The sequence below is a fragment of the Sorex araneus genome, chromosome 2 (genome assembly GCF_027595985.1).
Source record: "Sorex araneus isolate mSorAra2 chromosome 2, mSorAra2.pri, whole genome shotgun sequence".
In the NCBI taxonomy this organism is placed as follows: Eukaryota; Metazoa; Chordata; class Mammalia; order Eulipotyphla; family Soricidae; genus Sorex; species Sorex araneus.
This window is the reverse complement of record NC_073303.1, coordinates 246,078,417-246,105,760: the sequence shown is the minus strand read 5'-3', so window position 1 is coordinate 246,105,760 and position 27,344 is coordinate 246,078,417. Positions and strand designations below refer to the sequence as shown.

General features: G+C 63.1%; 2 protein-coding genes across 5 annotated transcripts; one reads left to right on the top strand and one right to left on the bottom strand.

The window, feature by feature from the left end:
- Window positions 1–1,709: 1,709 nt before the first annotated feature.
- On the bottom strand, window positions 1,710–21,395 carry FZR1 (fizzy and cell division cycle 20 related 1). 3 transcript variants are annotated; one of them, XM_055127596.1, is made up of 14 exons: window positions 21,264–21,395; window positions 6,891–7,003; window positions 6,241–6,366; window positions 5,942–6,005; window positions 5,735–5,862; window positions 5,524–5,606; window positions 5,143–5,326; window positions 4,449–4,514; window positions 3,998–4,100; window positions 3,513–3,697; window positions 3,181–3,414; window positions 2,997–3,101; window positions 2,437–2,529; window positions 1,710–2,339 (listed from the first exon to the last, which is right to left on the bottom strand). In XM_055127596.1, the coding sequence occupies exons 2-14, from the start codon at window positions 6,957–6,959 to the stop codon at window positions 2,298–2,300; spliced, it is 1,482 nt and encodes a 493-aa protein (XP_054983571.1). In that variant the 5' UTR covers window positions 6,960–7,003; window positions 21,264–21,395; the 3' UTR covers window positions 1,710–2,297. The 3 variants fall into 3 exon arrangements, with proteins under 3 accessions (XP_054983571.1, XP_054983569.1, XP_054983570.1); XM_055127594.1 differs by lacking the exon at window positions 21,264–21,395 and adding an exon at window positions 10,837–11,020 and having other exon boundaries at window positions 6,879–7,003; XM_055127595.1 differs by lacking the exon at window positions 21,264–21,395 and adding an exon at window positions 10,837–11,019.
- A 6-nt stretch (window positions 21,396–21,401) lies between these two features.
- DOHH (deoxyhypusine hydroxylase) lies at window positions 21,402–27,106 on the top strand. 2 transcript variants are annotated; one of them, XM_055127597.1, is made up of 5 exons: window positions 21,402–21,550; window positions 24,235–24,541; window positions 25,467–25,543; window positions 25,930–26,170; window positions 26,610–27,106. In XM_055127597.1, the coding sequence occupies exons 2-5, from the start codon at window positions 24,268–24,270 to the stop codon at window positions 26,951–26,953; spliced, it is 936 nt and encodes a 311-aa protein (XP_054983572.1). In that variant the 5' UTR covers window positions 21,402–21,550; window positions 24,235–24,267; the 3' UTR covers window positions 26,954–27,106. The 2 variants fall into 2 exon arrangements, with proteins under 2 accessions (XP_054983572.1, XP_054983573.1); XM_055127598.1 differs by having other exon boundaries at window positions 21,488–21,604.
- The last annotated feature ends 238 nt before the right edge of the window (window positions 27,107–27,344 follow it).

Below are 27,344 nucleotides of genomic sequence, written 5' to 3'. Positions count from 1 at the left end.
AGTTTTCGATCCATGGCCCTAGGCTGTGCGCTCGATCCTTAGTGTGACCCCACAATGAACACTGAAGCAAAGAAAATGACTGGAAATCTTAAGCCTGGGAAAGTCGGGCCGCGGCAGTTCTGCCAAAACGCCACAAGACGGCGCTGTGGGGAATTTCCGTTGCTCCCCAGGGGCATTTCTCTAGAAATTTCCTCCCTTGGTTTACTTCAATGTCAGGCATTGGGTCATTAAGGGTCAAGCACGCAGCTTCAGGCATGCAGTGGTAATGCACCTTGAGGGTGCATGCCTTTCACTTGAGAAACCTGGGTTCGATTCCCGCCTTCAGATCTTGTGGGGCACAGAGGATTGACCCTTACTGGAACGGGCAAGGTAACGTTCCTTTTTTTTTTTTTTGGTTTTTGGGTCACACCTGGCGATGCACAGGGGTTACTCCTGGGTCTTCACTCAGGAATTACTCCTGGCGGTGCTCAGGGGACCATATGGGATGCTGGGATTAGAACCCGGGTCGGCCACGTGCAAGGCAAACGCCCTAACCGCTGTGCTATCGCTCCAGCCCCGGTAACGTTCTTTTTTGTTGTTGTTCTCTTCGCTCTGAGCAAGAAAAGTTCTGAACCCCCTTTGAGATGTCTGTGACCGAGGCACTGAGAAATGTTTCCTGTTACGGGCAACCCACACCCCACCGCCCCACGTTCTGAGGGTGCCCAGGGGCACGAAGGGCCGGGCAGCCCCAGGCGCTGCATGTCTGCCTCTGGGTGCCCTGGGGGTGGGTGGCGCCAGGGCCCGGCCATCGTTGACAGTGACAAAGGCCCCCAGTGTCCTGAACCCAGGGCCTCCAGACCCCCGGGCTTCCCTGCAGTGAGGAATGGGGACACAGCCCAGATCCATCCAGTCCCCTGCAGCCAGAGAGAGTGCTCAGGACCCCGAGGGGCCCTCCCTGTGGGAACTAGCGCAGAGGAGACCCTCGGACAGGACGTGCCAGGTGCTCCCGACTCTGGTGCGCTGTCCGCTCTGCAGGAGCCGGCTCTTCTGAACACTCTCTCCTCGAGTCTTCAAAAGTTTCGCTCAGAAAAGCTATTTTGCTTCAGTACCAAGATGCAAAACAGCGGGGCCGGAGCCACAGGACAGCCGGGAGGGCGCGGGCCTTGCATGCTGCCCACCTGGGCTTGAGCTCTGGCATCCTGTAAGTTTCCCTGAGCATCGCCAGGATTCCTGAGTGCAGAGCTGGCAGCAAACCCTGAGAATTGTTGGGGGTGACCCCACAAGCCAAAGAAAAAAAAGGCCACACAGGAGAGTCAGGCTGGGACGAGCCTGGTGCGAGCACAGTGGAGAGACAGGCCAGGCAGGGCTGCGCAGGCGCTGGCGGCCTGGGGGTCCCCACAGACCCCACCCCCCGCAGGCCTGTCCTGCCCCAGGACCGTGCCAGCCTGGGCCTGGTCTGCGGCACCGGCACTCAGAGGAGAAGGCCGGGCCGGGCCCCCAACTCCCTTCCCGGGGCCCCCCCGGGGCTCCTGCAGCTTCACCCCGGCCCTTCATCAAACCCACCATGGCACGGGGCCCTCGGACACGCTCACTCGGGCCTAGGACCCCGGGGGGGGCACCCGGGAGGCCACTGGGCAGGGCCCCCCATACCCAGGCCCCCCCCCAACGGGGGGCCCTCTGCCCTCGCACGGAGCCCTGCTGCCGCTCCCGCCAAGGAGCAGACACAGGCGGACAGCTGTCCCGGGCTGGCCCCACGGCGGAGTTTAATGGCGAGACGCGAGGCGGCCGGCTCGGGGAGGGGGCGGGCAGGGGGCAGCCCCTCCCCCCGCGGGACCCCCACACAAGAGACTCAAACAAAGGACACGACGGCGGCGCCGAGGGCCACGGCCTGGGCACACTGGGCCCCTCGGGCCGCCGGGAGGACAGAGGACTCGGCTCACAGATACATATGTACACATGCACGCGCCCGGGGCCAGGGGCCGCGCCGCCGGCCACAGGGCGGAGGGTCGGGACCGGCTGCGGGGAGCCCAGGAGCACCGCGGGGGGCCCCCGCTCCCCTCCCCTTCAGGCTCCTGGGGGTCCCAGCGCGGGCGGCCGGGGGCTGGGCAGGCGGATCCATCCACGAGTCGGACTCAGCAGTTCCGGCTGACTCGGCCAGGTGGGCGCCCGGCCCTGCTGTCCCCGAGGCGTGCTGTCCGCTGGCTGGCTGGCAGGCTGGCAGCTCCGGGGGTCCGCCCAGCCCGCCCCAAGCAGCGGCCCAGAGGGTTGAGAATGAGACTTTAATGAGCATTGGGGCCCTGGGCCGGCGGGCGCCGCCTCTACCGGATGCGTGTGAAGAGGTTGAGGACGGACACGGACTCCTGCGGGACCGGGCGGGACAGGGCGGCACTGAGCAGGGGGCAGGCGGGGGGCGGCGGGCGGGGCGGGGTAGGGGGGGCTGATACCGACCCCCTTTACCTTTGTGGAGCGGGTTTTGCTGAAGACATTCCAGAACCTCAGCGTCTCGTCCCCAGCACCCGTGACGATGGCCTCTCCGTCGGGGGACATGGCCTGCGGGGCGGCAGGGGCACTGAGGAGGGGTCCCCGCGGGGGCCAGCCTGTCCCGAGCAACCACTGACAGGCAAACCCCGAGAGATGGCCTGGGGCCCAGACACGGATTATCTGTGCTGCTGCACACGTGTGCACATGCCTGCATGGGATACACACAATGTATGTGCCTACATGTGTGTGCATGAACATGTATGAACAGTGTGTCATGTGCAGACTTATGTAACGTGTGGGTGTGCAGACGTATGATGTGACATGGGTGGGCACACACGTGTGGGACGAGTCTGCTGTAACACACACACGTCTGTGACGTCTGGGTATGTGCACATGTGTGGTCGTGGAAATGTGTGACATATTGGGCGTGTGTACAGGTGTGACGTGGGCGTGTGCCTGCACAGGTGTGGTATCTGACGCAGGAGACCACCACCTACTCCAGGCCTGGCACGGGCGCCCCAGCCGGGCCCACTTACCAGGTAGAGGACGCGGTAGGAGTGGCCGGTGAGCTTGGCCACCTGCGTGAGCGAGGGGTACTTCCACACCAGGATCTGGTTCTGTGAGTAGCCATGCGTGCTCACCTGCAGGCACAGACATGGCAGCCTGGGCTCCCCCCGCAGCGCCGCCCGCGCCCGCGCACCCCCCGGCAGCGGCACTCACCAGCTCGTTGGCGTGCTTGGACCAGGCCAGGTTGCAGACCTGGGAGCCAGTGTCGATGCACTGCAGCGGCTGCCCCGTCAGGGTGTTCCAGAAGCGGATGCAGCGGTCCGCGGTGCCCCCGCCCGACGCCAGCAGCCCGTGCTGGTGCGGGGACCAGGCGATGGCCTTCACGGCCGCCAGGTGCTCTGTGTACTGCTGCACGGGGCTCAGGCTCGAGTGGTTCCAGACCAGCAGCTGGGGGTGGGGCGGCGGGCACGACTGTGAGCCCCCGCTTGGGGGCCACTGCGGCCCTCTAGTCCCTCAAGCCCCTACCCGCAGGGGCGCCCGCCTACCTTGTTGTCATTGCCCCCGGAGGCCAGGAGCTGGTGGTCCGTGGACCACTTGAGGCCGCACACCTCCTGCCGGTGGCCTTGCAGCCGCCGCTCGGCCTGCAGGGGCGGGGTGCGCACGTCCCGCTGCAGTATCAGGCGGTCCCGGCTCCCGGAGGACAGCTGCTCCGCGTTCCAGGCCAGCGCACCTGCCGCAGGGAAGGCCATGGCCTCGAGGCGGGGCAGGGGCGGGGCCTGGGCCAAGAGGGAGCCTGGGGTCGGGGCTATGAGTTTGGGGCGGGGCCTGGAGCATGAGGGAGCCTGGGGGCAGGGCCTAAAGCAGGAGGGAGGCTAGGGGCGGGGCTATGAGCCTGGGGCGGGGCCTAGAGCGTGAAAGAGGCTGGGGGCGGGGGTATAAGCCTGGCTGGGAGCAAGATGCGGGCCAAGGCACGAGTGAGGGTGGGCCAGGCGACAGCCGGGCTGGGGGCACCCCCTGGCGCCCAGCTCACCTACGCGCGCCGTGTGCCCTTCCAGCACCGACAGCTTCTTCCCTGCGGCTGCATCCCAGATCTGCACGAAGCCTTTGTGTGTGCCCACGGCCACCAGGTTTCCCTAAGGCCAAGCAAGGGGGTTCAGGGCACAGGAGGGGACCGGCCCAGCCTGCCCCACACTGCTCCCTGACTGGGACTGTCACACCACCTGCCCTGCACTGAAGGTGGTTTTGGGTTTGCTGCTGTTTGTTTCTGGGTGGGTTTCCGTGGCGACCGCAGCAGCTCCTGACTGCAGCCACAGGAGGTCGGAGGGCCAGGGCTGCCGCCTGGCTCTACATCCCTGGCGGGGCCCGGAGGAACTGAGGAGGTGCCAGGGAGCAAACCCAGTTGGCCATGCACAGGACAGCCACCTTCACCCCTGCACTATCGCTGCAGCCCCAGCCCTGCTCGTCTGTCCCCGAGTACTGACCCGCTCAGACCAGCCCACGGAAGTCACGGAGTCCCCTTCCACGGAGAGGTCACAGAGCCGTGTCACCTGGGGGAGGGAGCAGCCAGTGTGAACCAACCAGATCACATCAGTCACCTGCTCCCCCTTCCGGCATCCCCACCCGTCATCCACTCCCCTCCCCCCCATCTGCCTCGCCTTCTCTCTGCCGCCAGCACCTTCTCCCCTGGGCCTGGGCCATGGGGCAGGGGAGGGACAGGTCTGGGACACTCTGGGGGTCACGGGGACCACCTGGGAGGGAGGCTGAGGGGTCGTCCTTGGAGAGGCCCCCAGGGACCTGTCCAGCCCACAGTGCCCCCCTCTTCTGTGGGCCCCAGCAGCTCACTCCGGGACGCCCCCTCGCAGCTCAGGCCCCCCAGCCGGGCGCTGGCAGCCCCAGGAAAGTCACAGCACACGACTCCTCACACCCGCAGTGGGCACCTGCTCCACAGGCACCATGCCCATGGCACACGTGTCGCACACACAAATGGGCAGGCATGGGAACACAGATGAACACGGGTACACACAGGTACACACAGGCAGTCACGCGTACACGCGGACAGACACACATGCATACGGACAGTCGCACACATGCACCAAGAGTGTGCACACAGGGGTGACACACAGAGCACACATGATCATACACGGGTATACGCACGGGGACACACAGTACACACACCTGGCTGGTGCAGGCACTCCACAGGTACACGCAGGTGCCCAGCCCGACACTGAGCACGTTCAGGGAGGACCAGTCCACCAGGTTGAGGTAGAAATCGTCCTGCAGCTCGGGCGCGTCCAGCACCTTGAAGGGGATCTTAGAGATCTTCCGGGTGGGTTTCCGTGGCGACCGCAGCAGCTTCTGACTGCAGCGATGGAGGCCAGGGTCAGCCCTAACTTACCCGTCTGCTCCCCAAGCCTTCCAGGCCCTTCACCCTCAGGCACAGGCTGCTACTGGGCTCCAAACCCCACCTGGCACCTCCTCCAGGAAGCCCTCCTGGGTGCCCTCCCCAGGCTGACTCCCACATGCCAAGTAGGACAGCATGAGGACTCCGGGCCTCACCTTTTGTTGCTGACAGGGGACAAGGAGTAGGGAGACACATCATTGCCGTCATCGGGGGAGGAGCGCTTGGCGCTGAGAGAGTACTGTGGGGTGGGGGGACCAAGTCAGCAGGGGCCGAGGCTCCGCCTCCAGGACCCCGTCCCCATCCCCCAGGCAGGCTGCGGGGGGGGGGGGGGGGGGAGGGAGGGGACACGGCTGCGTCTCGGCTCACCGTGAACAGCCCCTTCTTCTCGGGCGTGGAGGGCTGCAGCCTGCGGTCCTCGGTCTGCGGGTCCTGCACCTTCTCGATGCCTGCGCCCAGAAGCTCGTTCTTCAGCAGCGCCGAGTAGGCCAGGCCGTCTGCGGGCACCGACACGCGGGTGAGGCCGGGCAGGCCTGCGGGGTGGGACTGGGACCCCGGGGTCACCCGGCTCCTGACCTTTGCCATTGTCAGATGTGGCGTCCTTGGCCTTGCGGTTCTGGCTCGGAGACTTCTCGTTCTCCTGTGGGGGGGAGGGTTGGAGCAGCCCGGCCCCCTGCGCCCCAACCCCCTGCACCCCGACCCCTGATTCCCTGTGCTGACCCCCGTGCCCCAGCTCCCTGCACCCCAACCCCCCTGCGTCTTGATTTCCTGCATCCCGAGCCCCCTGTGCCTGGACCCCCATGGATCGCGATCCCCTGCACCCTGACCCCCTGCGCCCCACCCCGCCGTGCACCCCCGGCCCCCAGGCTCCTCACATTGATCCTGTGGAAGTTCACACTCCAGTTGGCGCCAGCCCGGGAGGGGATGAAGCGGTCCCCGTGCTTGCTTGGGGAGGACACGGGCGAGTTGGCAGGGGTCAGGGTGCGCCTCATCTCCGCCACCTGCAGGTGGCAGCACAGGCTGGGCGGGGCGGGCACCAGGCAGCACCCGGTCTAGCCCCGCACTGCCACTCACGCCTGGGTCCCACATGGGCCTCGGGAGGACCCACACTCACTCATGGCACTCACACTCACAGTACTCACACTCACTCACGGGTACTCACACTCACAGGTACTCACACTCATGGTTTCTCACACTCACTCACTCATGGGTACTCACACTCACACGTACTCACTCACACTCACGGGTACTCACACTCATGGTTTCTCACACTCTCACTCACGGGTACTCACTCACATGGGCACCCACATGGGCACTGAGGCATTCACACTCACACACACTCATGGGCACTCACAATGACGGGTACGCGCATGGGCACTCACATGGGCACTCAAACTGATGGGCACATACACTCATGCCAGCATGCGCACCCACAGGCACGCACACGCACAGAGGCACTCACACCTGTGAGCAATCACACCGCGGGCACGCACACTCACGCGGGCACACTCACGCGGGCACTCACACCCGGCACGGTGTTCTCGTTCTGGATGACAATCTGCCGGAGCAGGCGCCGCTCGTAGTCCTGGTCCATGGCGTCGGGCAGGCCCGCCCGCCCCCTGGGCGCCCCAAGTCAGCCTGGGCGAGAGGAGAGATCCAGGTTGGCCCCCACAGCCCTTGGCTCCGGCCCCCCTGCTCAGGGGGCTCCTGAGACACCCGCCATGTGTCTCGCCCCAACATGTCCCCAGCGAGCCTGATGCCTGGCTCAGGACGCCACAACAGTGTGGGGGGCCCGAGGGGCGTCCTGCAGATGGGGAAGCAGGGGGGTCCAAGTCCCCCATTGGCGCCAAGGGCCCCCAGCGGGCCCTGGAGGGGAGTGCTTCCTGCTGCAGGGGCCTGGGTGCAGGAAGCCCACCTTCTCGGGGAGGCTGCCTCAGACCCGGGGCCTCACTGCAGATGGACATAGGCACCATGCTGGGAGGACCACGGGCGGGTCTTGGGGGCCACAGAAGGCTTCACTGCTGGGGAGAGGGTCAAGGAGTGCCACGTTAGGGCGCAGCCCAGGGAGGTGCCCATCAATGCCCTGATGACCCCACACCAGCCCAGGTGGGCCACGGTGGAGGGGCCCCTCACTGGTGTCCTCAGGGGCCTGTGCAGCTCCGAGAGCCCAGCTGCCCGGAAAGGGAGAGGGGACAGGCCCAGCTCATGGACAGGGACAGGGAGAGGGGACGGGCCCAGCTTCGGGACAGGGACAGCAGAGGGGATGGGCCCCAGCTCCCTGCGGGGTGCTCCCATTCTTTATGAAGTCTCGCTGATCTAGGGGTCCCGGGGGCCTACACCCAGCCATTCCCAGCCCACCCAGCTGGAGGTCAGCGCTATGCTGCCCCAGGGTGCTGGGGACCTCCAAGCCACACTGGTAGGGCCGGGGGACCCTCAAGGGCGACATGCAGCAGATGGGGAGCGCCGACAGGCCTGCACCCCAAGTTGTGTGGCCCCCCGGCTCCCGGAAGCACAGGGCCCTGAACTGCTGTAGCGGGCGGAGCAAGGGGGTCCCAGGAGCGGGGGATGCCCTGGACTCCAGCCCCCATCAGGTAGGGTGTGGCCCCGCCCTGGGCAGAAGCCCCCAGGGCGGCAGAAGCTGTGGATCGGCCCGTGGAACCCACCTGCTGCCCCCACCCGAATCGGCCCTGGTGAGTGCTGAGCGCACTGGGGAGGGGGCTTGGCGCCAGGAGCCTGGAGGGTGCCCCCGACCCCCGTCTGACCCTGCCCGGGTCCAAGCAGTGTGGGGAGAATGTGGGGTCCACCCTGGAGCCAGAGACTCCTCAGAAGTGGCCTGCCCAAGGGAGAACGTGCCCCCCACTGCCCTCCGGCCCCCAGCTCTGGACGCGGCAGGGGACGGCACAGCACTGCCTTGTCACGTCGGCACCAGGGCCTGGGGGTGGCCACAGGGGCAGGGAGAGGCAGGGGCACGTCCAGGGCCCCGAAGACTGGCCCAGTGCACAGTGGCGAGACCCCACAATGTCCCACTCCTGCCCCCACCCCAGTCCAGGGGTCACTGGGCAACGGCGGGACATGGGGCGGGGTCATCAGAGCAGGGGTCCTGGCACCGTCCCTCGAAGGAGGCCGCTGACACAGGCTGAGGTGGGGGTGGGGATTCCAGTGGGGCGGGGCAGAGGAGAGACGGGGATGGGGGGCAGCCTCTGCAGCCCCGGAGGCCACTCCAGGCCCCGGGACCCCAAGAGCGCCTCTCCTTGGAGCTGTGCTCATCAGCGTGGCTGAGGCCACATTCCTGGGTCAGGACGGCGCCGGTGAGGGGGGACCCCAGCCTAGAGGGGCGCGGGGGCCATGCGGGCTGGGGAAGCCCGGAGCCGGGGACCCAGCAGGGCCAGCAGGGGGCGCAGCCGGCAGGCAGAGGAGCCCCGTGGGCGCGGGAGGGGCTGCGGGAGGGCCCGCAGGGGCGCGGGGCTCTCTGCTCCTGGGAGGGGGCGTCAGAGACACGGCCGGCCGCAGCCCTCATTCGCTGGGGAGTCCACCCCCGCACCGCTTCTGGGCACTGGTCATTCTCGGGGCGCTGTGGATCTCCCCTCCCATGGGGACACGCGCCCCAGCTCCCAGGATGGTCCGAGTGGCTCAGACGACAGCCGGCCCCACCCACGTGGGACTCGCCAGAAGGGCAGGGGTGAGTGGTGAGGGAGGGCAGGGCCGGGGTGTGCAGGGCACATGCGGGGGTTCAGTCTGAGCAAATGATGCCGGGGGGACCAGAGCACAGGCCCACGAGCCCCTGGGCTCCAGCAGTGAGGGGCCCGGGGAACCCAGGGGGCGGAGCACTGGGAGGGGCGCTGTGCCGGGCAGCTCTGTCCAAACACTCACGATGGGGCCAGAGCGCCAGGATCTGCCTCACGCAGGCCGACGCAGGGGCCATCCCCGGCCCCCGAGGGTCCCCCGAGCCCACCGGGAGTGGCACCTGAGCATAGACCAGAGGAAGTCCTGGGCACCTGCAGGTGTGGCCCCCAACACAAGCACCCCCCCTTAGAAAATGGGGCCCGGGCCCCCACCTCACACGGACAGTCCTGGAACCCACCCGCCAAGGCCCCCAGGGTGGCGGCCAGGGATGGAAACATCCAGAAGGGGCACCTCCCTCTGCTGACCGGAAGTGGGAGTCTGGGGTCAGGGCTGGGGAGGAGACTGACCACCCAGGTGGACCAAGCTGCTCGGGGGGGTCCAAGGAAGGTTCTGGAACTACAGCAATACCAGCTGCATAACCCGGCGAATGGCGGGGCAAAGGAACAGGAAGATGGGGCCAGCGCCACACACGGCCTGGGGCGGGGTGGGGGTCCCCAAACCAGGTCAGCCTCAGGGAGCAGGAGCGCAGGGGGACGTGGGGGTGCTGACAGGACAGGGGGCCTGGGATGGCAGAGACTGGGGTAAGGGGGCTGGGGGTCGGGTCACGCCCATCCAGTGCTGGCTTTCTGTGACACGGAGGTGCATCCCCGCGCCCCCCTACCCCCCCCAAGTCTGGGCTGTGAGCAGGGAAGGGCCCACCTGGGACGCCCTCCATCCACTGGCCAAGACCCTTTCCGTGGGGCTCTGGGCACCCCCCAGGGCCCCAGGCCTGAGCATCCGTGCCCGCAGGGGGGTCGGCGACGCCCCCCCAGGAAACCCGCCCAGCGCAGAGTCAGGTCGGCTGGGGAACAATAACGAACTCCCGCCCCCCGACTCCCCCGCAGAGCCCCCAGCAAACAGACCCCTCCATCCTGGGGGGCCCAGCGGGCCGGGGCGGGGCCAGGCAGGTGCGTCCACTGAGCATGAGGTAATCACGGCGGCCTGGGGGCGGAGGGGGGGAGAGGACAAAACAGGCGGGTACGGGCTGGACACCAGCACGGGTGGGGGGGACGCGCCCCGACAATGCTGGACCAGTGAGGGGGGGTCACGGGTCTCGGTGCCCGCTGCTGGGGTGCGCGCTGGGGGCGGCGCTAGACCCGGGAGGTGGGGTGGGGACACACCGCTCCAGGGGCTTCGGGCTCCCCGGGTCCCAGGTGGGTCCCAGTCCCCGCCGCTCCCGGGGGGCCGGGCGCAGGCACGCCCGGAGTGACAGGCAGAGATTAGGGCGTGGGCCCGAGCTCCCTCCGGAGGGCGCTGACCCCCGTCTCCTGGGGGTCCCCGGCGCGGCGGGGAGGTCGCGGGGTGCAGGGAGCGCGGGTGGCGTCTGCTGAGGTCACCCTGGGCCCGGCTGGGCGCGGGGGGCGGGGGCCGCGTTCACGGGCCGGGGTGGGGTCCCAGGGGGGGATGCCGGGCTCGGCAGCGCACTGGCAGCCCCGGCCGCCAGCTCCGTTTCTCGGGTCGGGGGGGCGCCCCCTCTGGGGCCGGGGGTGTCGCCGCCGCGGCCAGGCCCCGCCCGGCTGGGGGGTCGCGACGCGGACGCAGGAGTGGGGGGGCGGGTCCGCGGGAGGCCGCGGCGGCCGCCGCCTCACCTGGCTCGCTCACGGCGTCCGCTGGCTGCGCCGGCCCGGCCGGTGTGGGCGCCGCCCCGCTGCCACCTCCGCCCGGACGCCCGCCCGACGCTCCGTCAGCTCGGGCCGCGGCCGCCGCTGGCGCTCCGGGGGCTCCGCGAACCGAAATATGGCGGCGCTCCTGCTCCGCCGTCGCCGGCCACGCCCCCCGCCGCCGGCCACGCCCCCCGCGCCGGCGCGTTGTGTGCGCGCCCCGCCCCACACACCTTCCGGGACACGCCCTCGCGCGCCGCTGCGCCTGCGCGCCGCGGGCATCTCGGGAGGGCCTGACGTCACCAGCGATTCGAAAGAATACAGGAAGCGCGGCCGCCGCGCGTTCCCCCAGGGCGACGGCGGCCGGGAGGGGACCTGCGAGCCTCCCGCCGCGTCGGCCGCCGCGGGTCAGGAGCCCGCTCCGGGAGGGCCATGGCCACCGAGGACGGGCGCGGTGAGGCCCCGCCGCAGGTGCACCTGCAGGCGTGCAAACCCCACTGACCTTCATGGGTACGCCTGTGCTCGCCCTCATTCGTTTTTTCTTGGTGGGGGGGCACATCTGGTGATGCTCAGGGGTCAGTGCAGAGCCAGGAGTAAGCCCTGAGCACCCCCGGGTGTGGCCCCCAGATAACAAAATATTATTTTAGATACTATGGTTTCACGGGCTGAGCAATAAATAGCACAGCGGGTAGGACGTTTGTCTTGCACGCGGCCGACCCGGGTTCGATTCCTCCATCCCTCTCAGAGAGCCCGGCAAGCTACCGAGAGTATCCCGCCCGCACGGCAGAGCCTGGCAAGCTCCCCGCGGCATCTTGGATATGCCAAAAACAGTAACAACAGGTCTCACAATGGAAACGTTATTGGTGCCCACTTGGGCAAATCAATGAACAATGGGAGGACAGTGCTACAGTGATCTATTATGGTCTCATGCGTACACCTTTGATCACCACACCCTCTACCAGTGTCCACTTCCCTCCACCCCAGGGTGTCCTCCCATCCCCACCGACCTCCCCACTCCGTCCTATTCCTCCTTCCCCGACCTGTGGTGATCTTTCTAATAAAGACGAGTTCTCTGGCCAGTTTCTGTTGCCTTTGGAGTGTTTGTTGTTGATGCTGTTTTGGCGATACTCAGGGGACGCTATGGGATGCGGGAGGCCAGTGTCAATCCCAGGTTAGCCGTGTGCAGGGCAAATGCCCTTCCCCGCTGTACTGTCTACCTGGCCCAACATTTTGATCCTTTTTATCCCGCTTATGAGAGCATTCTGTGTTTGCCCCTCTCCCTCTGACTAGTTTCGTTAGCACAGTTCTCTCCAGAAGGTGCACGGAGCCGCAAATTGCAGGGACTCATGAGTGGTGGGTTGACACCACTTGGAGCTGACACTTCTCTCTCCTTGAAAAGCGGGACTCATTGGGGAGGGCGTTTGCCTTGCACATGGCCGACCTGGGTTCGATTCTCAGCATCCCATAGGGTCCCCTGAGCACCCCCAGGAGTAATTCCTGAGTGCAGAGCCAGGAGTAACTCCTGTGCATCTCCAGGTATGACCCAAAAAGCAAAAAAAAGAAAAGAAAAGTGGGACCTTGGTCTCAGCCTGAGAACACAGCTCCCGAGATTTAGGGGTTAGGAAGCGGCCCCCCATTGCACTGATGAAAAGGACACCCAGTGTCGGCAGGGTCTGTGCTGTCTGATGGCCTCAGGAGTCTGTGAGGACACCCCGTTCTGGTCCTTGGCCCTCTGAGCTGCCAGGATCTGCAGCAGGAAGAAAAAAGCCCAACAGCCCCCTGGGGCTTTCTTCCTGGGTGACCAACATATTCTAAAAGTGACCAGAGTCAGGGGGTGGTACCACAACCCACCATTTATGAACAAAGGACAGGGGCTGAACCCATAGGACAGCGGGGATGGTTTTTGACCCCGATTCAATCCCCGGCACCCTGTAGGCTCCCCTTAGTTCTGCCAGGAGTGATCCCAGAGCACAGAGCCAGGAGTTAGCATTGAGCACTGCTGGGTGTGGGCCCCCAGACTAAAAAGAATACGAGGAAGCCAAAGGAGCCAGGTTTCAGAGTCACCTTCCACAGAGGGAGGTGCTTGACAGAGACTATTTCCAACACCCCAAACTTTTGGTTTTGATTTGGGGCCACACCCAGCCATGCTCAGGGCTGACTCACGGCTCTGCGCTCAGGAATCTCCTGGCGAGGCCCAGGGGACTCCTTGGGACGCCGGGGAGTGTACGCAGGCTGGCCATGTGCAAGACAGGAGGCCGCCCTGCTGCCCTATATCTCTGGTCCCCATCACTGAAAATCCTGAACAGGCTGAGGGGCATCCCAGAGGCAGGACACTGGTCCTGGCATGTATGAACCCCAGGGTAAAGATTCTGGGGGACAGCCCGGGGTTGCCCCAGCACAGGAGGAGACAAACATCCCTGAAGTGACAAACTCCTGCGGGCTTATCTGCCCCTGCAGCTGTGTGACTGATCTCCTCCGGTAGGTCTTGGCCCAGATTCAGTAAACACCAGTCTCCTGTTTACCTCGCCGGAGCTCTGAGGTGGCGCCAAGTAGAATGATTTGGTGTTTGTTTGGTTTTGGTTTCGGGGCCACACCTGCTGATGCTCAGGGGTTACTCCTGGCTGTGCACTCAGGAATCATTCCTGGCAGTGCTCCAGGGACCTCCTGGGATGCTGGGGATCGAACCTGGGTCAGCCATGTGCAAGGCACTCACTCTGACCCAAAAAAGAACCTTTTCTTTCTTTTTTTTTTCTGCTTGGCTTTTTGGGGCCACATCTGGCTGTGTCAGGGTTGACTCCTGCCTCTGCACTTGGGGGTCATTCCTGGAGGTGCTTGGAAGACCCTATGGGGTGTCAGGGATCGAACCCTGTTAGGTTGCATACAAGGCAAGCACCCTCCCCGCTGTGCTCTCACTTGGGCCCGAGGCCTGGCATTTTCCAGAGACAGCAGGGGCTCGCAGGGACTGTCACTTCATCTGGCCCCAGGGGGGCATCAGTCCCTGCAGCCTCCGGCCTCAGCCTGGCCAACCCTGGAACCACTGGGGACAGTAGAAGGCGAGAGTGCGGAGAGACAGGACAGTGGCTAGGGCGCACTTCCAGCCCTGTGCCCGGGCACCCTCAGCTGTGACACCGGAGAACCCCAGCATCCCTGGGGTGACTGGGCGCCCTCAGCGCACATAGCACCACGTCCTTGGGTCCTCATACTGACCACTGACTCTCCTGAGCACCATTTGGGAGCATCCCATCCTGGAGAGTGAGTGGCTTCCAGGGCTGACCCTTCTGGGTCCCCAAAACACCACAGTAAGTGACCCTGAGCACTGCTGGGGGTGGCATGAAATGAATGAAGCTGAGGTGTTTGGGGACCCTTTCCCCGTGCTGCACTGCATGACTGAAGGAGGTTGAGTGGAGACAGTTTTGGGTGTTTTTGTTTTTTGGGGGGGCCATACCCTGAGGTGCTTAGTGCTTAGGGTTGACACCTGGCTCTGGGCTTGGTGGGGCTTAGGGGACCCTATTTGGTGCCGGGGATTAAACCTGGGTGGGTGGACTGTGAGCAAGGCAAGAGCCATACCTGCTGTCCTACTGCTTCTGCCCCTTACGATCTTTGGGTTTTAAAAAAATTATTTATTTAATTTTGGTTTTGTTTTGAGGCCACGCCCAGCAGTGCTCAAGGTTACTCCTGGCTCTTTGCTCAGGGATCGTTCCTGGCAGTTCTTAGGGACCCTATGGGATGCTGGGGATCAAACCGGCCATACTATGGCTCCAGCCTGTAAGATTTTTTTTAAAACGTTGTAAAATCATTTGTTCCCGAGTCTTGGGGGATTAGGCCATGGATGTCCCTCACGATGGCATTATGTGGGTGCTGCAGTGCTCCCAACTATTCTGGTGTGAAGTCACCCAGAAACACACACACATACACGTGCATACATATATGCAAGCGTGCACATGCACAAATATACATGGGCACACATATACACATGCACAGTGCATACACAAACATATGCAAACACATGAACATGGGCACACATACACATGCACACATACACATGTGCACGCACAACCTCACACATGCACACATACACATGTACACACAAACAGGTGACCACACATCCCGTGTGTACACACACAAGCATACACGTGCACGCACACACACACACACACACACACACCTGCACGAAACACATATACACACGAGGGCACACACAAACCTGCACTGAGGGATCACTCCTCGCACTGCTCAGGGGGACCCTATGGGTTGCCTACGGTCCAACCTGGATCAGCCACATGCACGGCCAATGCTAACCCCTGCATTATCTCTCCAGCCCCCGGCCTTCGTAACAGCATGCAGATACATCTGGGGTTAAGCTCCCGCATGCAAAGCTGTGGAAACATCTCCGGGGCTCCTTAGTGCAGCTCCCACTCATGCAAAAGCCAAGAGGCACAGGTTATGGGCGTGGCTTTGCATGGGTGTGGCCTTGTGGTAGACTTTCCCAGACTGTGTCCTTGGCGGGCGTGGTTATCTGATGGGCGTGGCTTCGGGTGGGCGTGGCTTCTGGGCAGTACAGTGGGAGTACAGTGGGCACAGGGACCTGGCTCCGAGGGCTGGAGCGCACACTTTCTTGGCAGAAGCAGGGGATTTGATCCCCAGCACCATGTGGCCCCCTGCCAGGAGCCATCCCTCAACACTGCGCTGGGAAGTAGCCGCGGAGCAACAGCCGGCGCTGCCCCTACACCAAAGAAAACCCTCAGAATCATCTCAGGCCGGATATATATACAGTGGGCGGAGGGCTCTTGCCTCGCACAAGGCTGACCCAGGTTCGATCCCCCGCACCTCACAGGGCCCCTAAAGGATCCCCCGCACCGCCACCACCAAGTTCCGCCTGGTGATTCTTGAGTGCAGAGCCAGGAGTGAGCCCAGAAAATGGCTGAGTGGAAAACAAAAAAAGCGCCTCTCTGCATCTTTCCCAAGTCTCCAAGAACGGGTGGCCTCAGTGACTCGGTCCGTCCTGCCTTAGTCTCTCTGTGCAAGGAGGCTCACCCCTGGACAGTGCCCTCTGGTGCTGCAATGATGATAAAGAGCGGGCTGAGGGGCTGGGGCGACGGTACAGCGGAGAGGGCGTTTGCCTTGCATGCGGTACCTATAGGTGCCCCTCCCGGAGTGATTCCCAAGCGCAGAGCCAGAGGTAAGCCCTGGGCACTGCTGGGTGTGGCCCAGAAACAAGAAAACATGTCTCTGGTTCATTCCCGGGTTTGGGCACCAAAAAAAAGGGGGGGTGGAGCTCCAATGGTGTCTTGCGGCAGTGCAGCACGCCCCTTCGGACCCCGATCTACCCAGAAGGTCGAAGACTGGGTCTTTACTGCTGGAGCCCGTTTAGTGCAGGTTAGACTAGACTAGGTGGACCCCAAAACAAATGCTGCAGAGAGGGGAATCGGGCAGCAGAGGCGATTGGGAAGAGGCAGCAGCGGTGGGGAGGGGGCACACAGGCCTAAGGACATGGGAAAGACCCTGCCTTGATGCCATCAAGGTCTCCCCAACTTTGGACTTGCGCCCCCTCCCCGAGCAAGGGGGCATGTGGGAGTATGGGGGTGTGCATCTCCTCTGCTATCGGTGCCCCCAGGTCTGGGGTGGAGCCCGGGCCTCGGACACACGCACACTATCTGCTTCCTGCACCCCGAGACTATCTCATGGCCCACTGCTTGTGGGGGGCGGTCCCAGTTCTACAGTAAACAGTGCCTGGGCCGGGCTCCTGACAAACAAACACACGAACCTGGGTCTGGGGTCAGCCGCCGGGGCCAGAGCGAGAGCACAGCCTACCCGGCACCCCACAGGGTCCCCTGGGCGCGGCTAGTAGTCAGCCCTGAGCTCAGCTGGGTGTGGCCCCAGCCAAACCCAAAGGAGAGTCCCAGGCCGGGCAGGTAGCAAGGGCCTGGGGCTCCATGCCAGCCCCCAGGGTCCATCCCCCACAATCCAGGTACAGCCCCTCACAGACCGACAAGGTGCCAGGGAGCAGCAGGGGTAAGGGGTGTCTCGCGTACAGCCGGCTCTATTTTGGGACCCTGACTCCTGTGAGGGTCCCTAAGCACCACCAGTATGTGACCCTCCCAAAAGACACATTCATAGAAATCAAACAAGCCTCACAGAACCGACAACCTGCGGGTGGGGGTCTGGGGGCAGCGAACCCTGAGCACAGCTGGTCTGTGCAAAAATAAGCTGTGGGGGGTTGGGGGCTGGAGCGATAGCACAGCGGGGAGGGCGTTTGCCTTGCATGTGGCCGACTCGGGTTCGATTCCCAGCATCCCATAGGGTCTCCGAGCACTGCCAGGAGTAATTCCTGAGTGCAGAGCCAGGCCCCAGGCTTCCTTCCTTCCCTCCCTCTTTCTTTCTTTCTTTCTTTCTTTCTTTCTTTCTTTCTTTCTTTCTTTCTTTCTTTCTTTCTTTCTTTCTTTCTTTCTTTCTTTCTTTTTCTTCCTTCCTTCCTTCCTTCCTTCCTTCCTTCCTTCCTTCCTTCCTTCCTTCCTTCCTTCCTTCCTCCCTCCCTCCCTCTCTCCCTCTTTTCTCCGAGTATCTACCAGCCCTGACTAAATCTCAGCCCCGCACCCCGACTTGTAGCTCACAACACGCTCTTGGCCGAGCCTGCCCCGCAAAGCTGCCATCACAATGAGCCCTAAGAAAGCTCAGGGCAAAGAGTGCTGGAGCGACACCACAGCGAGTGGGGTACCTGCTCTGTATGTGGCCGGCCTGGGTTCGATCCCCAGCATCCCAGAGGACTCCCCGAGTGCCCCAGGAGCGATCCCTGAGCACAGACCTGGGAGTGATTCCTGCGCCTTGCTGCCTATGCTTCCCCCCAAAATCAGGAGTCAGCAGCAGCCCCACGGGGTCCCAAGCACCGAGCCAGCCTTGGCCAAGTAAGCACTGGCCGTAGCACCAATCAGAGGTCCTTCCCCTACAGTGTTTGGGGCCACACTCAACAATTCTTCTTTTTTTTTTTTCTTTTTGGGTCACACCCGGCGATGCACAGGGGTTACTCCTGGCTCTGCACTCAGTGCTCAGGGGACCATATGGGATGCTGGGAATCAAACCTGGGTCGCCCGTGTGTAAGGCAAACACCCTACCCGCTGTGCTATCGCTCCAGCCCCACGTTCAACAATTCTTGGCTGCCCAGCCTGTGGCTCACAGTGAGGGCTGGAGGATGCAGCACTGGGGACCCCTGAGGCCAGCCCTCTGGGGGTTGGCATCAGATGGGGGAACACTGCAGGCTTGAGCTCTCTCTCTGCACCATCATCTCTAGGTTCTTGGCAACTAACCGGCCCAGGATTCGGCAAGCAGCGGAAACCAGGGCGTGGAAGAGCATTTCCGGAGTGGGGTGCACCCGGGCATCCTCCGGCAGGGAAGAGAGCCGACTAACCTTCTGTTCTCGGTCCGGGTTCAGGGGGGGCTGCAGCAAGAACGGGAGTGGTCAGTCATGATCAAACTGGCATTGAAAATCGAAACTTTGGGGCTGGAGCGATAGCACAGCGGGGAGGGTGTTTGCCTTGCACGTGGCGGACCCGGGTTCGATTCCCAGCGTCCCACAGGGTCCCCTGAGCACTGCCAGGAGTTAATTCCTGGGTGCATGAGCCAGGAGTGACCCCCTGTGCATCGCCAGGTGTGACCCCACCCCGGAAAAAAAAATAGAAGCTCTGAGGCCGGAGCGATAGGCCAGCAGACAGGGGGTGCTTGTCCTGCACACACTGACCCGGCTCTGATCCCAGCACCTGTTGAGGTCCCTGAGCCCCGAGTGCAGAGCCAGGAGTCAGCCTCAAGCATCTCGGACTAGGGAACCCGCCGCCAACCCCCCCCCCCCCCCCGCCCACACACATGGTTTTTTCCCTTTTGCGTTTGGGGCCACGCCTAGCGATACTCAGGGCTGACTCCTGGCTCTGCATGCAGGGGTCACCTGAGGGAGGGCCAGGGGAGATCAATCCTGGGCAGCCACATGCAAGGCAAGCACTTTCCCTTCTGCACTTCACTTGATCCTGTTTTTTCAGGCTTTTTTTTTTTTCTTTTTGAGTCACACCCAGTGATGCTCGGGGGTTATTCCTGGCTCCGCACTCAGGAATTACTCCTGGCGGTGCCTAGGGGATCCTATGGGATGCCGGGGATTGAACTTGTATCAGCCGCTTGCCAGGCAAACGCCCTCCCTGCTGTACTATTGCTCTGGCCCCCTTTTTCAGGCTTTTTGCAAGCTGTGACAGGGGTCAGAGAGAAAGGTTGGCAGTGCCGGGCTCGGTGGGGTGCAGGGGTGGATCTGGGGCTTTCACAAGCACATTCCCCTCTCCTGACCTTTGAACTATCTCTCCAGCAACCACGCCCGCCCACCACCAATTTACTTTTCTTGTTATTTTTATTTGGTTTTTTAAATTTTTTCCTTTTTGGGTCACGCTGGCAATGCTCGGGGTTATTCCTGGTTCTGCACTCAGGAATTAGTGCTGGCGGTGCTCGGGGGACCATACTATCACTCCAGCCCATTTCTTGCTATTTTAGGCCACAGCAGCTGGTACTTGGGGTCACTGTCAGTGATGGGGGGGTGGGAGGACAGACATGCAGTGCTGGGAGGTTGGAAGCAGAGTGGCCATGTAGCATGAGCACCTGAACCCAATCCTGTCTCTCCTCTCCTCACCCCCACTTCTCTTTTTCTTTAAAAAATATTTTTTATTCATTTTTATTAGGGCTGGAGCGGCAGCCCAGCGGGTAAGGCGTTTTGTTTGGTTTTTTTTTTTTTTTTTTTTTTTTTTTTGGTTTTTGGGTCACACCTGGCGATGCACAGGGGTTACTCCTGGCTCTGCACTCAGGAATTACTCCTGGCGGTGCTCAGGGGACCATATGGGATGCTGGGATTTGAACCCGGGTCGGCCGCGTGCAAGGCAAACGCCCTACCCGCTATGCTATCACTCCAGCCCCCAAGGCGTTTTATTTGCCTTGCATGCAGCCAACCCGGGTTCGATTCTTCCGCCCCTCTAGGAGAGCCCGGCAAGCTACCGAGAGTTTCCCACCTGCATGCCAGAGCCTGGCAAGCTACCTGTAGCGTATTTGATATGCCAAAGACAGTAACAACAAATCTCACAATGGAGACATTACTGGTGCCCGCTCGAGCAAATCAATGAGCAACGGGATGACAGTGACAGTGACATTTTTATTAAAACTCAATGATTTACAAGTTGTTCATAATAGGGGCTGGAGCAATAGGACAGCAGGGAGGGTATTTGCCTTGCACACAGTGGGCCCGGGTTTGATCCCAGCACCCAGGAGTGATCCCTGAACACAGAACCAGGAGTCAGCCCTGATCACTGCCTGGTGTGCCATTAGAAACAAAATAAAACAGAAAACAAAACAGAAACACCAAAATCCAAAGCTGTTCGTTTCAGACTTGTTTCAGGCATACAGTGTTGCAACATCATCCCCACCACCAGGGCCCCTTCCCTCTACCAGCGTCCTGTCCCCAGTCCCTGCCTCCGCCAGCTGCGCCCTTGCCAGGAATACAACAAGCATAACTTCCTAGTAAATGGAATTAACCAGAAAATAAATCAATAAAAGTCAATTTGTAGTGAGTGATTGTAATGTGATCTTAAACTACGTAAAAAATTCAAATAGGGGCTGAAGCGATAGCACAGCGAGTAGGGCGTTCGCTTTTCATGCGGCCAACCTGTGTTCGATTATTCCGCCCCTCTCGGGGAGCCCAGCAAGCTACCGAGAGTATCTCGCCTGCACGGCAGAGCCTGGCAAGCTTCCCATGGCGTATTGGATATGCCAAAAACAGTAACAATAAATCTCTCAATGAGAGACGTTACTGGTGTCCGCTCAAACAAATAGATGAGCAACGGGATGACAGTGACAGTGACAGATATGTATACATATTACTCTATGATTTGTTGCCTACTTTCTGAACTCCAACAAATATGGTGTGGTAATTATGGAAAATGGGTAGGAAGTGTCATAATGTGTCACAGCTGCAGGTGGTCCAGAAAGCGGCCTGGAGCGTGGTGGCAGTTGGATAGTGGAAGTCGGCTTCGGTGGCTGGGTCCCTGAGGGTCGGGAGGGTTCTGACCGGCCCCCCTCTGGGGCGGCTGGAGTGAAAACAGCATGGCACAGCCTCCCCCAAAAAGCAAAGCAAACAAAAAAAAAAACTTAAAAGAATGGCCGATAGAATTACCAGAAAACAAATGAATAAGTGAATTTGTGATGATGGATCACTGTATTTTTAACCTTTTTTCTTTTTGGCTTTTTTTTGGGGGGGGGTCACACCCCGTGACCCCGCCCCTGCTATTAGCCCCGCCCAATCTGACCCGGCCCCATGACTGACCCCGCCCCAGACGTTGGCTCTGCGCACACCGCAATAGACCGCGCATGCGCCTATGTGATCGGCGCAAACCATTACTCACAGCGGGGGTGACAGGGCCGGAGCCAGTCTTTCCCGAGAAAAGTCCGGAAGCCTCCCTTGCTCTTTCTCTCTCTCTGTCCGCTGACGTCAACGGGACCCGTCGGCAGGAGCTATTTTAGAGTCGACTTGAGCGGCGGGGAAGCCCCCGCTGCCGCGGAAATCCCGCGAGACCCCTCCCGGGGAGCCGCTCCTTGGTATCGCCCAGCTAGTCACGTGGGCGGGAAGATGGCGGCCCCCAGGGGGCGCAGGCGGCATCGCGGCGGCTGATGCGGCGCCGCTTCTTGCCTGGTAGGTCTTGCGCGTCCGGGAGCTGGGCCCGGCCATCTGGCGGCGTGGAGCGCGGTGAGGATGCCTCCCCGGCCCTGGGGGGAGCGGGGAGTGCCGGAAGCCGACGAGCTCCTCCTTCTGCTTTCCAGGGAGGGAATCTTGTTTCTGGGGTGGCAGACCAGCGGGCAGGGCTAGGGTGCAATCCAGTTCTCGGGGACGGTGTAGACGGACGGGGTGGAGGCTTCTGGGTCTCCCCCGTGTTATTCAGGGGAGACCCCGTCCTGCGGGGGCCGTCCGGTCCGGGAGATACGTCTGGGGGCAGATGGGTAGGGTGGTCCCGAGATCCGGTCCCGCCCATCGGTATCTGGGAATTCCTCTTCCCCCGAAGCCCTCCTCGGCGGGTCTCTGGCGCCTCCCCGGGGCCGGGCCGGTGCTCAAGCTCCCCATCGCCGCCCCCTCTTCCCCACCCCGGAGCGAGGGGTGAGATGCCGGAGTGCAGAGCTGGGCGCTGGGGCCCCTGGTGGAGGTATTTGCCACCACCAGCTCTGCCCGGGACCAGGCTCTAGGGCCCGCCGCCGCCGCGCGGGTAACCCTGTGACTGTGTGAACTGCACCTTGCCCGGCGCCGGCCACGCTGGGGACAGACAGACAGCGGCTGGGCCCTCGCGACAGAGCGGGGGACACGAGCTCGCCTATCGCTCCGGCCCCTTATTTAGTATTTTTTATTAGTAAGGCAGCCGTTTTGTTGAGAGGGAATGAACCCATAGTACCGCAGGGAACAGGGCATTTGCCTTCCACGTGACCGGCCCAGTTCGATCCCCAGCACCCCAAGGGGTCTCCCGAGCACTGCCAGGAGAGACTCCCGGGGGGCAGAAAGCCAGGGGTCAGCTCTTGAGCAACAGACAGTGTGGCCCAAAATCAAAGACAAATCTCGAGGACAGAAAAAGAGATGTGTTTAAGAGAGACCACAAGCGTCTACAGAAACTCATCTTGTGGGCGTGTTTGGGGGAGGGAGGGGTTTGGGCCAGGCCTGGCGGTGCTCGGGACTGACTCCTGACTCTGTGCTCAGGGATCACTCCTGGTGGGGCTGGGGGGTGTGGTGGATCCTGTGCGGTGCCGGGGATGGAACCTGGGTTGGCCACATGCACGGCAAGCGCCTTGGTCCTGTGTGAGCCGTGGGGCCCTCCAGACCTCTCTGGTCTCAGATACCCCTCTCCACTCCCCCCCTTTGATGTCCCTGCCGCACACACAGCTGCGTCCGCGTCTGACGCCTGCAGCCGCCTGACCTGCACGTCCTGTTTCTCAGGCCTCTGCCAGGCCCCACCCGTGCTGTGTGGAGTGTCCACTCCAGCCCGGCCAGCAGCCCCCCCGCCGTCCAGGCACCTATCCTGGACTTGTCCTATACAGTCGTGGTTGTCAGCCTGTCGTGCAGGTGGTCCTGGGTACCTGCCTGCACAGGCCCCAGGGCAGGGGGCTGCCCGCTCCTTTATCCGGGGGTGTCAGAGGTCAGGTCTAGGGGGGCCCTTATGAGGTCTGGGATGGAGCCCGCGGCTCCCATCCCCTGGGCTTACTCTGCTGGCTGAAATCCTCAGAAGCACGGGGTGACCAAAACAGGTGACCCCCTATTTCAGGAACATTGTCGCCCCCTCCCCATTGTCAGGGTTAAGCAGACCACAGGCAGCCAGGCCAGGAGAATGAGCACTGCTTTGGAGAAGAACAGACCCGGACTAGGGGACGGGAGGGAGGAGCGAGGGCTGCAGCCAAGGGAGGCTTCCCAGAGGAGGTGCCATTTGAGACCTTTGCCATTTGGGAGAAGTGAGCAGGAGTCTCGGGAGAGAAGATGGAGCAGGGACAGGAGACACGTGGGAGGGTCGGCCAGGCGGGAGCGGGGAGGGGTGAGGGACCTTTGAGGATGTGGGGGGGTGAGTAAGTCGTGCTGAGGCCCCAGAGGGTGAGGTTGTGGGGAGTGACTAATCTGTGCCTTTACACAAGGTGGAGAGTCTCTGTCTCTGTCTATCTGTCTGTCTGTCTGTCTCTCTCTCTCTCTGTGTCTCTGTGTCTGTCTCTCTGTCTCTGTCTCTCTCTCTCTGTCTTGGGGCCACGCATGATAGTGCTGACTCTGCACTCAGGGGTCACTCCTGGCGGTGCTCGGGGGACCCTTTGGGGTGCTGGGGATCGAACCCGGGTCGGCCTCCTGCAGGGTCTCACCCTCCCCCCACCCCATCCCCCGTCCTCTGGCTCCCGCCCCCGCGCCCCCTTGCTAGTCCGCAGGAGCCTGCGTACACCCCGAAGGGGCACCCTGGAAGAGCACCCCCTGCTGGCTGCTGTGTGAGGCTGCAGCCCCCGCCCCCCACAACCCCCAGCCGCGGCGCCCCCTTAGAGCCCACCCTCCAGACCATCTCACTGCCACCCGCGGGCCCACACAGGACAGGGATTCCCGGCCAGTGGGGGTGGGGAGGCCGACCAGCCCGGATCGTTGCCAATGCGCGGGCCCAGAGAGGGACAGCACTTTACGGAAGGTCACTCCGCAGAGGGCCGGGCCAGCGTCGCCTCAGCCTTCCCCCCTACTTGCCCGGGCCAGTACCGGTACCGGGGCATCCGCCTGACCCTCCCACCCCCGCCCCGGGGCTCTTGAGAGCCGCGCCGGGAGGATGGACAGCCCGCAGCTGACTCTTACCGGGCCTCCGGGTTTCTGCCTCTTCTCAGGATGAGTGCGGGCCGGACCCCCGGCGGGGCACCATGGTGACGGAGCAGGAGGTGGACGCCATCGGGCAGACGCTGGTGGACCCCAAGCAGCCACTGCAGACCCGCTTCCGAGCGCTCTTCACGCTGCGTGGGCTCGGCGGCCCCGGTGCCATCTCCTGGATTAGCCGGGGCTTCGCCGATGACTCAGCGCTGCTCAAGCACGAGCTGGCCTACTGCCTGGGCCAGATGCAGGACGCGCGGGCCATCCCCACGCTGGTGGACGTGCTGCGTGACCCGCTCCAGGAGCCCATGGTGCGGCATGAGGCAGGTGAGCTGTCGGTGGGCGGGGCATCTTGGCTCCGCCCCCAGTGGGCGGGGCTCCGTCGGCAGGCCATGCGATTTGACCGTGAACTAGCGCCCACTAGCGCCGACCGACCAGCAGGGTAGTGGGGAGGACGGGAGGACGTTTACCTTGCACGTGACTGGCCAGGGTTCTATCCTCGGCATCTCCCTAGGCTCCCCCAAGGTACCGCCAGAGGTGGTCCCTGAGTTCACAGCCAGGGGTAAACCCTTAGCACCGCTGGGTGTCTCCAAAGAAAGAAACAAACCAAAAAAAGGAAAGTTAAGGGCCAATTAAGAGTAAAACGGTTAGTGAAGCTTGCCTTGTATGCAGCTGGTTCCGGGTCCATCCCGGCATCCCTTGTGGTCCCTGGAGCACTGCCAGGAGTCAGCCCTGAGCATTTCCGAGGGAGTGTGGCCCGAGAACAACCACAACAACCAAAAAACAATGAAGAAAGTTTAGAAGCAAAGGTCCTGGCTCAGGGAGAGGCTTCAGCCCCTTCAGAGTAAATTTTAAGATGCCAATGGTGCTGGGGCTGGAGTGATAGCAGAGCGGGGAGGGCGTTTGCGTTGCACGCGGCCGACCCAGGTTCGATTTTCAGCATCCCATATGGTCCCTTGAGCACCGCCAGGAGTAATTTCTGAGTGCAGAGTGAGGAGTAACCCCTGAGCATCACCGGGTGTGACCCAAAAAGCAAAAAAAAAAAAAAAAAAACAAAGATGCCAGTGGGCTCAAGTGCCCATCCCCTGTGGCGCAGATGCTGATTGGTCCAGCTTGGGGGCCGCCCCCACTCGTGTGCCAGTTCGCTCTGGTCAGGGGCCGGCAAGCACAGTCTCAGTCCTGCGGGGCTAGGGGTGGGAATCGGGCTCTGGTCCACGCCTCCAGCGCTGTGCTCCCGGCTTGGTACTTTCAGGGGAGGCCCTGGGGGCCATCGGGAACCCGGAAGTCCTGGACATCCTGAAGCAATACTCCACCGACCCAGTCATCGAGGTAAGGCCGGGCCACGACTGCGAGCCCCACTGGGCAAAACTCACCCGGTAACCCCCTCACCACGCCTCCCCCATTTCAGATTCCCTGCGGGGCTTTTGTCTGTTTTGTTTGGGGGGGCTGCATCTGGAGGTGCTCTGTGCTCAGGGATCATTCCTGGCGGTGCACCGATGCCCTGTGGGGACGTGCAAGGCAAGCGCCCTTCCTGCCCGGTCCCCCTCCCCTTTTGGAGTGTACCTACCATCCTCTCAGTGGCCCCACACCTACCCTCCGCTGCTTCCGCTCCACTCTGAAACGACGCCCCCGCCCCCCCTCCCCCCATCCTGTGGTAGCTGCACCCTCCCGACTAGCCCCGGTCCCAGCACTGCCGCGTCCCTCCCGGCCCGCAGGTGGCCGAGACGTGCCAGCTTGCCGTGCGGCGGCTGGAGTGGCTGCAGCAGCGCGGCGGGGACCCGGTGCCCGCGGGGCCCTACCGCTCCGTGGACCCTGCACCGCCCGCCGAGGAGCGGGACGTGGGGCGGCTGCGGGAGGCGCTGCTGGACGAGGCGCGGCCGCTGTTTGACCGCTACCGGGCCATGTTCGCCCTGCGTGACGCGGGCGGCGAGGAGGCGGCCCTGGCGCTGGCCGAAGGTGAGTGGGCAGTACCCGGGGATCTGCGAGGGAGGGGGTTCCCAGCAGTGGACTCAGATGGCACAGCCAGGGCCCTGCTCCCCAGCCTGCTTCAGGGAGGAGTTCACATGCCCAGTGCCCAAAGCGGGCCCCGAGGGGCTGGACTCTGCCCTGCAAGGCCAGGGCAGCTGCGTTCTGGGAGTGGGGGGCTTCCCATCTACCTGACAGGTGGTGGGAGGGCCAGGGAGCTTGCATAGACCCCACCCCCAGCTCCAGGCCTCCCCCTGCCCGAGTGCACCTGTGCGGACGTGGCACCCCAGTAGGCACCCCTGGCTAGGCCGGTGCCCCCAGTTGCCTGACGGCGGTACTACTTTTCCACCCCAGGGACGCGGGTGCCCGGTAAAGGGGTGCCCGGCCTCAGGGTCCTGGGTGACACGCCGCCCCCCTTCCTGCGTTGCAGGTCTGCGCTGCGGGAGCGCGCTCTTCCGCCACGAGATCGGCTACGTGCTGGGCCAGCTGCAGCACGAGGCAGCGGTGCCGCAGCTGACTGCGGCCCTGGCGCGCATGGCCGAGAGCCCCATGGTGCGGCACGAGTGCGCCGAGGCGCTGGGCGCCATCGCCCGGCCCGCCTGCCTGGCCGCCCTGCGCGCGCACGCCGCCGACCCCGAGCGCGTGGTGCGCGAGAGCTGCGTCGTGGCGCTGGACCTGTACGAGCACGAGACGGGCGCCGCCTTCCAGTACGCAGATGCCCTGCAGCGGCTGCGCCCCGCCGCCGCAGGGGACCCCCCAGGGCCCCGCGCCTGAGCCCGGGCCCCGCACGCTGCGTGCCCAGAGCTGCCCCGAGACTCCCGCCGGATTCTGGGCGGGTGGCAGGGGTGCCACCGCAGGTGCGGCAGACCCCCGGACACTGGGGCATGGGATTCGTTCTAACAATAAAGCTATTTTTTGGTCCAAAAACGGCCCTGTGGGGCTGGAGTGATAGCACAGCGGGTAGGGCGTTTGCCTTGCATCCGGCCGACCCGGGTTCGAATCCCAGCATCCCATATGGTCCCCTGAGCACCACCAGGGGTGGTTCCTGAGTGCATGAGCCAGGAATGACCCCTGTGCATTGCCTGGTGTGACCCAAAAAGCAAAAAAAAACAAAAAAAAAAACCAAAAAACGGCCCTGTGTGCTGGAGTGGGGGGATGGGGATGG